The 9,211-nt window shown below is 25.7% G+C and overlaps 3 protein-coding genes across 4 annotated transcripts; 2 read left to right on the top strand and 1 right to left on the bottom strand.

Annotated features, from left to right (window-relative positions):
- The first annotated feature begins 2,965 nt into the window (after nucleotides 1-2,965).
- LOC112599916 (ubiquinone biosynthesis protein COQ4 homolog, mitochondrial) lies at nucleotides 2,966-4,539 on the top strand. The gene is made up of 6 exons (XM_025347036.1): nucleotides 2,966-3,174; nucleotides 3,253-3,349; nucleotides 3,440-3,542; nucleotides 3,613-3,742; nucleotides 3,848-3,941; nucleotides 4,006-4,539. The coding sequence occupies exons 1-6, from the start codon at nucleotides 3,015-3,017 to the stop codon at nucleotides 4,169-4,171; spliced, it is 750 nt and encodes a 249-aa protein (XP_025202821.1). The 5' UTR covers nucleotides 2,966-3,014; the 3' UTR covers nucleotides 4,172-4,539.
- Nucleotides 4,265-5,889, bottom strand: LOC112599936 (E3 ubiquitin-protein ligase CCNB1IP1-like). Its single transcript, XM_025347068.1, has 5 exons — nucleotides 5,677-5,889; nucleotides 5,359-5,560; nucleotides 5,173-5,264; nucleotides 4,352-4,463; nucleotides 4,265-4,293 (listed from the first exon to the last, which is right to left on the bottom strand). The coding sequence occupies exons 1-5, from the start codon at nucleotides 5,887-5,889 to the stop codon at nucleotides 4,265-4,267; spliced, it is 648 nt and encodes a 215-aa protein (XP_025202853.1).
- Nucleotides 5,890-6,363: 474 nt separating this feature from the next.
- LOC112599913 (lipopolysaccharide-induced tumor necrosis factor-alpha factor homolog) lies at nucleotides 6,364-8,467 on the top strand. Of its 2 annotated transcripts, none has more exons than XM_025347033.1 (4): nucleotides 6,364-6,500; nucleotides 6,751-6,857; nucleotides 6,923-7,082; nucleotides 8,074-8,467. In XM_025347033.1, the coding sequence occupies exons 2-4, from the start codon at nucleotides 6,755-6,757 to the stop codon at nucleotides 8,177-8,179; spliced, it is 369 nt and encodes a 122-aa protein (XP_025202818.1). In that variant the 5' UTR covers nucleotides 6,364-6,500; nucleotides 6,751-6,754; the 3' UTR covers nucleotides 8,180-8,467. The 2 variants fall into 2 exon arrangements, with proteins under 2 accessions (XP_025202818.1, XP_025202817.1); XM_025347032.1 differs by having other exon boundaries at nucleotides 6,742-6,857.
- Nucleotides 8,468-9,211: the final 744 nt, after the last annotated feature.

Here is a 9,211-nt window from a genome sequence, read left to right as displayed (position 1 = left end):
TTAATTAACGTATTAAGGTGTTAAGCTATAAAATAATGCATCCATATCACAATATGGAATTTGATAGAAGAAGTAAACAATAATTTTCAACCAATTATGTTAAGACGATAACAACTCGTTGATAATATCAACAAATCGGTATGGATCTAAACAAAAATGCGGATGAGGTCACGGAATCATAGCAGGAAACATTTCTCACTGTCCGTGACGTCATTATGCCGTTAATAATTTTTATCATTTACCTAACAAATGAAATACAGAATATTCAGTGGATGAGATTCGTTGATGTTGATACGTAAATATTCAATTCAATAACAACCTGTGTATCGTAGAACATTTTTTTAAATTCTTAAAAATTAATTTTACGTAGATGCGTTTTGGTTAAAAATTTCAAGTCACTGCAAATAATATTTTTTTGAATAAAATAAGAAATAACTAAAATATAATATAATATTATATTAAATATTAAATTTTATCAACATTTAAATTTTAATCTCTACTTAAAAAATAAAAAACTCGTTATGTATTTTCGATATTTATTAATTTATGAAATAACTTGTATTAAATTTTCAAGCTTTTGACTGAATATGAAATATTCTATCATAATTTATACAAATAAAATACACCAAAAATTATCTACAAATAACAATTGTCTATAAAAAAAACTTTAATTCCTTAAAATTATTCAAAATATTTTGAAAATTTCATTGAGTATAAAAATTATAATTTAAATAACAATTTTAATTTATAATGTTTCGAGTACCTACGATTAATTCTTTTAAATGAGAATAAAAAACAAAATATTATTTGATGATTAGATTAGTCGTTACCATATTATTTAATATTTTACATATGAATAGCTAATTTCGTTAAAATTTTAACTTCAGACGCTCATAAATAATATTTATGGAATAATTGCTCTCAACTCTATTTTTTATTATTGTGGTTTTCTGTAAGTAAAAATTAATATGATGTTTTGTATTAAACTTTTAAATATAAAAATTTAATGATTCATAAAATTTTCAAGCGTATGAATATTAAACATTTTTTGAATTAAAGTATTATACAAATTTTCAGAATCTCAACAAATTAAAATTCTATACCGACAGTATTTTATAATTTATTTTTTTTCACGGATAAAGTCGAGTATAATACAACTATTATAATTATTTTAATAATATAATTCGTTTTATAATATTTAATTTAAATCCTTCATGACTATGATCTTCACATACTGCATAATTTTCAACGTACTATGCTTTTGTTATTTATCCTAACACATATTTATAGGGCTGAACATTTGGTCTAGTAGTTATTCTAAATCAGTATACAAAATAATATTAAGTTATAATTTAGTTAATTTTATTTTTTAGCCATGAGGTATCTAACTATCATATTCTAAAGTAGGTGTAAATGTAAACTAGGTACATAGACACATCGTACTTACTGTAGTATTACTGTACTTGCCTGATTTAGTGAGCCTTAAGTTATAATATCATCTATTTAATTGTATATCAAGGTTTTCTACCATAGTCTACGGAAAAAATAGTTATAGTATAGCGTGTTCTCCACACTCGATCCGTACTTTTGTTCTAGTTCTGCATCAGGAGCGGATCCAGAAATGTATCAAAGGGGGTAATAAATCGTCATACCAAGCCCCGATTGACAGTTTATCGTAATTCTTTAGGGTAGTGGGTAACCTAACCTTAGCTCAAGGGGGGGTATTTAGTATTTACCCTATTGCCCTCGCTTGGATCTGCCACTATTCTGCATAGGTACACCATACTGCCATACTGCTTTGTACATTAGCGTTTCTTAACTTGTATGATACGCAAAAAGCTCAAAGGTGGTATGTGAAAAAAAAATGAATATAGTTCCTAATCAAACCTAATAAAACGTCCCATATATAATCGATAATGTGTACATATTTTATAAACACAAACAGAATTAGATGTTAAATGAAACGTAATCATTTTCAAAATGTATAGGTATCAGGTGATATACTCGGACGTTAAAAGTTTGAGAGCTGCTGATATCTATATCTATAAAATATAGATGAAAATATGAAATATTAATCGTGTGCATAATATAGATCAGGGGTGGGCAATTGGCGAGCCGTGTATCTTTTTTCATCTGATCTGTACTACATTTGAAATTACCTACTTTTTACAATTTTTATGTTTATCTGTAGACTGTATTTTATTTTATTGTGTTTTTTAACATTAAAACACGTTGTAACTTGTAAGCATAAATAAATATAAAAATTAAATATTAATAAATTTTAATTTTAAATTTTATTGACATTTTATTAGCTTTTTTTTAATTTTTACATTCTGGCCCAGTTGGCCCACCATAGATTTTAAAGTTCTAAAAATTGGCTCTTTAGTAACTTTAAATTGCCCATCTCTGGTATAAATGATATATATATATACATGTGACGTCAGCTAGAGGTTGTTGTTAGTTGCCTATACGGTTCCTTAAAAATATGCTTATCATCAAGTTTACTTCTTATACCCATAAACCTTTTAACCATAATTTTATTTTGTTGTATACTATATTGTATACTATAACATCTAAAACAGTACAATCAGTACGTTTATTTTCAATTGTTATTCTTATTTACACTTTTACAGTACTACAAGGAGTAGACCGCGTTTTTTATTTTCATTTTTTGGTCATATAAGTAGTTTCCTACCTAAATAATAAATAGTATCAAAATTAGACCGTGATATTATTTAAAAATAATTTTATTGATCAAAATCGCAAAACTCAGATTTGATAATAATACTATTGACCAATAACCGTCAATATTCAATTAAAATAGTGTCAATAAATCATAATATTATCATATCGTTAATTCATAAATCATAACCAATGATAAATTAAATATTATTTTAATTGAACATTAAGAAATTTGTCATCCTTTAAATTATAGTAATAATATTATTAGTTGCAACAGATAAAATTAATATTATAATTTATAACAAATTTTTCAAAAAATCACATTATTCAAAATGTTGAAAAAAGTAATTTCATCAAATAACCGGATGTATCGACATATGTCTGATTTTGTTACCCAGTATAATGAAAATCATATACCCACCACACCGTTTCAAAAGTTATTATTATCAGTCGGTTCTGCAACTGTTTCATTGTTAGATCCTCAAAGAGCAGGTAATATTTTCAATTAGAAAATTATTAACTTTACTGTATATTAATAAGATTTTTTTTTAACTATATTTTGTACTTTAGATATGATTGCCACTATGGGAGAAACCACTGGAATATATGCGTTGAAGTATATGAGAGATAAAATGATTAATAATCCTGAAGGAAATGAAATATTACAGTATATAGTATAAAATATTAAAAATTATCTAGATATCACTATTCTGTATATTTTATCAAACATAATTACATAAAATAATACTTTTTGAAGGTTACAGCCACGAATTAACACTTCAACAGTTGATCTTGGCAAGTTAAAATGCATGCCAGAAAATACTCTTGGATATGCTTACTTTAAATTTTTGGATCATAATGTAAGTATTTATATATTTTACATCCTATCAATGAAGTTTTCAGTAAAAAAAATGTTTCATTATTATCTAGAAAGTAACTCCAGACTCTCGGGGATCAGTACAATTCGTTGATGATGTTCAATTAGCATATGTGATGCAGAGATATAGAGAAGTACATGATTTATTTCATACAGTGTTGGGAATGCCTACAAACATGTTGGGTAACTTTTTGTTTTAACATTAATTTATGATTATATTAAATATATTATATTAAATGAGTATATTAAATGTATCGTGTAAATTATATATATGCTAATATTATTTAGGAGAAGTAACAGTAAAATGGATTGAAGCATTTCAGACCAAGTTACCAATGACTTTGAGTGGAGGTCTTTTTGGAGCTATAAGACTTAAACCAAAGTAAACTTTGATACACATTTACTCTAATTTGTACTGTTTTAACGTCTGTTTGTATTATTTTTAGGCAAAGAGAACAGTATGTTCAACATTATTTACCATGGGCCATTCAAACAGGATTAAAGAGTAATTTTATGTTAAATATTTATTTTGAAAAAAGATGGGAACAACCAATAGAAGAACTACATAAAGAATTAAATATAAAACCTTTAGAAATAATTAATATAAAATAAGAATTGTTGCTATGCATAAGTAGTGTTATTAACTTCTTGTTTTGTGTTTTCTTTTAGCTGAGTATAATTAGATATTAGATATATACATTTAACTTAATCAAAATTTGGTGCAAATACAAATTCTGTAAAATAAAATTAATATTAATTTAAGTAGAAAAATAATATTGTTGGCACACATACCAGTTTGACCTTCAAATGCTTTAGGTTGAAGTTGGGCCATAGGAATTTGTTCTGTTTTTGTTGATTTAATTGTATTAGAAATAAGTTGAAGTTTGAGAGACTCATACTTGGACTAAAATTTTAAAATGATTCCGTATAAAACTAATATATCCATTATTTAATAGATATTCAATTTGTCTCTTTTATATCATAATGTTATACCATTGATTATATAGTAAACTATATAACAAATAATTAAACCTTACTAAAGAATATGTAATTTTTTATACTTTATTACTAAATTCAAATGTAGAATTGTTTTCCTCTTAACCCCACAAATTGTATTATAACCAATCACAGATTATCCGATAAATATACTGTGTAACCTGTATATAAGCAACCTGTTGAACAAGCAATCCGCTTTATTTTTTTTTTTCTAAAAGTGGTTCTCTCTCTTTATTAAAATATATGTACATAAGTAATGTGAAATGTGAATATTTAATACCTATGTTAATTTAGCAAATTAGTATCTTTCATGGTTTTGGAAAATTTGTGACATTATAAAATATATAATATATAATATTATACTCTATGCGCCGAGAAATAACAAGTCAATAGCAACAATACAACCCATAATCTAATAATAAAAAGAATAATATTATAGTAAAGGTGAATAATATTATAATAAAGGCAACCTAATCTAAAATTAGAATGTTAAAATAATTATGACACTATATCTACAAATATGGTTATTGTGCTTGTGCTATTTTAAAAACTAAAATTTAACAAATATTAAATCTAAATGAGCATATTATGAACTGTTAATATAATTTCATTATCACCTGAACTTTATGCAAGATTCTATTCTTTTCGATTAGTTTCTCTTCTATTTCTTGAGTTTTTTGTCTTTGTAATTCAGCATCTCTCAAAGCTGCTATAAATTTAATTAACACTATTTATAAATAGGCATTTGTGCATATTTATTATTTAATGTCATCTATTTATAAAATTATACTTGCACTCAGATTTTTTTGTTTCAATTAAAATGTGCTTTTGAAATTGATACTCCATGGTTTCTATATTAATTTTAACCTGTTCAAATTTAGCTTGAAGCTTTTTCATATCACTAGTCTGAATAATTTTTTCTTGGGTCATTTGGTAATTCCAAAAAGACACTGCTCGTAATGATATGTCCATTACAACTTCTGGTCTTAAGCCACAAAGTATCATCTAAATTATAAAATTAAATACTACGGAATCTTTGAAATCTGTACGTATTTTAAGCATAATGTAGCCAGTATAGGTACCTACCTACCTACTTAATATATTATGCTTAAAATACGTACAGATTTAAAAGATTCGTCTGGATTTAAGTTAACCTGAACTATGTCCAACCGTCTATTAAGGACTTCGTTACAGCAAGGACATTTTTTTTCACGATTAAATGTTCGACTACCATCATTGTTGCAAAATATATGTGAACAACTCGTTACCCATGCAAATGTGTTTAAAGCCTTACGACATTTTTTATAATTACAGATTAAATTTATTTCGGACATTTTAAAATTTTATTGCAATCTTTTCAAACTTATAATGTCGTTTGCTGTTTGCTCCAATATTCAATATTGTCAACTGAGTACTGACGACTACCAGTGTAGACTCTAAAAGTTTCAAAAGTCCCGCCTGTACGACGAGTACCTATTAAGGCAGTAATGATAGTGAAATACCTATGTACATATACGTACTGATATTAATTAATTAGAAGTTTTTGATCTATATAATAGGTATGTAAGTTAACTCTCATATTATAATTTCAACTTTTGAGTAGTAAAGTAAGACGAGTTAAAATTAGAGTAACGTCAAAAACACACGACTACTATGAGTATTGACATTCACTATTCAATATACGATCGAACAAGAAAGAACTGTACATTTTAAATTATTACAAACGTTGGAAGAAATAGTCATTATGCATATGTTTCCATGAACGTGCCTAGAATATATATTTTTATCATTAGAACATTAATATATTATGATTAGGTGCGTATCGTGAATGTAAATGTGAAATTACTCGTATAAGTTATTAATTTATTTTATGTTTATGTAACAACTAAGTGTCCGACTCCTATTTATTTTGTATATGAATTATTAAATTATAGAACACGTGCAGGTACAGTATTTTAATTCTGTAATTGTGGAATGTTTTTATAGATATTTCATATTACAATTTACAATAATAGAAAGTGTTCAAAATGATTTGGCCTACAAAATTGCTCTAATTCCCCCATATGTTTGACCTTTATGCTCAAAATGGAAAGCCATTAACTGTGTTATGTTTTAAAGTGTATTCGATATATATTTTAAAATTATACACGTAATATTCGTTTACTGATTTTTATACAATACTTAAGTATTTATAGAACCATGAGCGGAGCGTATACACCTGGTACTGTTCCGACAGCACCATATGGATGGAATCAGCAGACTAGTGTTTCACCAGCAAGTCCTTACACCCCACAACCCGAATGTAAGTGATTATTCCCAATTATACTTTTTTCTTTTAATATTTTGAAGTTTTATTATTTGATTTAGTTGTGAAAGCACCGTATGAACTTATTACTACTGTTGTTCCTGTTGGCCCCCATAGTACCCGAATGGTCTGTTCCAATTGCCGGAAAGAGATAACTACAAAAATAAATAAGAAACCCAGTACAATGGCTTACATATCCAGTTTACTTTGTTGTGTGATTGGGTAATAAATAATTCAGTACTCTTATCATTTTGAATTATACTAAAATACACTTAACATGCAAGTTAATTCCTTCTTAATTATGAATAAGTCAAAATCTTTTAATTTAATTTATATTTATTTTATTCTTTGAAACTTAAATGAACATTATACAATACACATCATACCAAAATTTACATTCAGAGTAAACCATTTTACTCTGTCATCTAGCAATAGAAAAAATTGGCCTATTATCAAATATCATCCAAGGTCCCACTTAAGTTGTTATTTTTATTTTAACTGAAGCTAATTTTGAGTACTGTACATTTTCTAAAAACCAACTCATTCTAATGTTAAAAATGTCATTAAAATTAATTATTCTAAACATAAAATTGTTTGTATTGTTTGTTTTGTAAGATTGAATAATACATACAAGTATAAGTACAACCTTCTTTTAACCACAAACAATTCTACTTTTCTTTTTTTTTATTTAACAAACTATTTTTTAATTTTATTTTTTTTAAACAATAACTATTACAGTTAGTTTTTATATTTTTATTATATTTATAACATTTTTAATAAATTGAATAATGAATATTTTAAGGCAGCGGATTCCCAAATTTTTTTGGCTTATGTACCCCCAAAAATAAAAAAATTCTATTGCACCTCCCTTGAATAAATAACTCAAAAATTATTGTTAGTGTATAGTACTAGTACTTATAGTGAATATTTACAATATCAATATTTATATCGCTCCTCCCCTGTTAAGTGCTTATGCTTCTTAAGAGAGCCGAGCCGAGCCATTCCTCACGTTCTGGGAACTGCTTTTTTAAGGTATATCAAGTGATGCTGCTACACATAAATGTTTTATAATGTTTATACATGTATTATTTTTTATTTATAGATACATTCTTCTAAAAACATGGTAAAACTTTAAGTTTTTTTTGTTTAATTTAAGGTTTTGCTATTTGTTTAAATTATTCTAACATAAACTTACTTGCTTATTGTTTTTCAGGTGTTTTTGGGGTCCATGCTTAATACCATTTTGTATGGATCAGTGTTTAAATGTTGAACATAAATGCCCTAAATGTGAAGTTTATTTAGGGCAGTATATACGATAAAATATATATATACTTTACAAAAAGTTTGATAAATGTTCAAAATTAACCGACAGTTAATACTTACAAAACTTGTATACTAATGCTTACTCAATGAGGCAGCTGGTTTTATTATTCAAAAGACATTATGTATACTTTTACTAACAATTATTGTCTTCGGTGACTTGTAATTATGTGCCTTATAGTATTATTGAAAATGTAAAATCTCTAAAACTACTTATAAATTAAACAAATTTTGTAATCACGTTAGAATTTAGTTACCTCATATCAATATTAATTTTAAAAGTTTTAATGTTATCTGTTTATATTTTATATTATTATAATGTGTTGTTTGTTTTTATTTATTTATATTAATTATTCTTGTTATGACTAATAAAAAAATTTTCAAAGACTATTTTATTAATTTTATAGATCTAGTTATTTATAATTTGGCATTAAATAAATAAATTTAGGTATTGCTATTATAGGTAAAATACATTTTAATGTCAAATAAGCCAAAAGATGTTTATACTTGTACGTTTAAAGTACAATAAAAACTTTCAATTATTTATTTTATAATAATTTTATTAAAACAAAGATAATATTATTTAATGAAAGCTATTATTATTTAAAATTTTAATTGTTATATCTTAATTGAATTCTACCCACATGGCCACATCATGAGTCATATTGTCTATTAATAAATTGTAACTTGAGGTTCTGTAGCAAATATTTAAAAAATAAGAATATCTATCTAAAATAGTATATTGGTGTTTTATTGAAAATAAGCGCAATAAATTTTAGGTTTAAAAATTGTTTAACATTAAATTATAAAATGTACAACCAGAAACCAATGTTTACAGTTATTACTTATTAATTTTAATAGAACTATAAAATGTGATGTTCTACAGGTATTCAGTAATATCACTTGTTCTATAATATTCATCAGCTGTAGCTGTATTATGGCTTAACATTTGTTCTAAGTGATCGAACTTAAAATTGATCTTCCCCGAAAGCATTTCGAGTTGTTCCTGTAGCGATTCATACATTTGAGAG

This window comes from Melanaphis sacchari, unplaced genomic scaffold (genome assembly GCF_002803265.2).
Source record: "Melanaphis sacchari strain LSU unplaced genomic scaffold, SCAv2.0 Contig56_pilon_pilon, whole genome shotgun sequence".
NCBI lineage: Eukaryota > Metazoa > Arthropoda > Insecta > Hemiptera > Aphididae > Melanaphis > Melanaphis sacchari.
This window is presented reverse-complemented; position numbering and strand designations above follow the sequence as displayed.

Coding starts and splice junctions, on each gene's coding strand:
- LOC112599916 (XM_025347036.1), top strand. CDS start 3,015: ATGTTGAAAAAAGTAATTTCATCAAATAACCGGATGTATCGACATATG. Junction 3,175..3,252: donor GTTAGATCCTCAAAGAGCAG/GTAATATTTTCA, acceptor TTTGTACTTTAG/ATATGATTGCCACTATGGGA. Junction 3,743..3,847: donor AATGCCTACAAACATGTTGG/GTAACTTTTTGT, acceptor AATATTATTTAG/GAGAAGTAACAGTAAAATGG.
- LOC112599936 (XM_025347068.1), bottom strand. CDS start 5,889: ATGTCCGAAATAAATTTAATCTGTAATTATAAAAAATGTCGTAAGGCT. Junction 4,464..5,172: donor GAATCTTGCATAAAGTTCAG/GTGATAATGAAA, acceptor TTAAAATTTTAG/TCCAAGTATGAGTCTCTCAA. Junction 4,294..4,351: donor AGCATTTGAAGGTCAAACTG/GTATGTGTGCCA, acceptor TTTATTTTACAG/AATTTGTATTTGCACCAAAT.
- LOC112599913 (XM_025347033.1), top strand. CDS start 6,755: ATGAGCGGAGCGTATACACCTGGTACTGTTCCGACAGCACCATATGGA. Junction 6,858..6,922: donor TTACACCCCACAACCCGAAT/GTAAGTGATTAT, acceptor TATTTGATTTAG/TTGTGAAAGCACCGTATGAA. Junction 7,083..8,073: donor TTACTTTGTTGTGTGATTGG/GTAATAAATAAT, acceptor ATTGTTTTTCAG/GTGTTTTTGGGGTCCATGCT.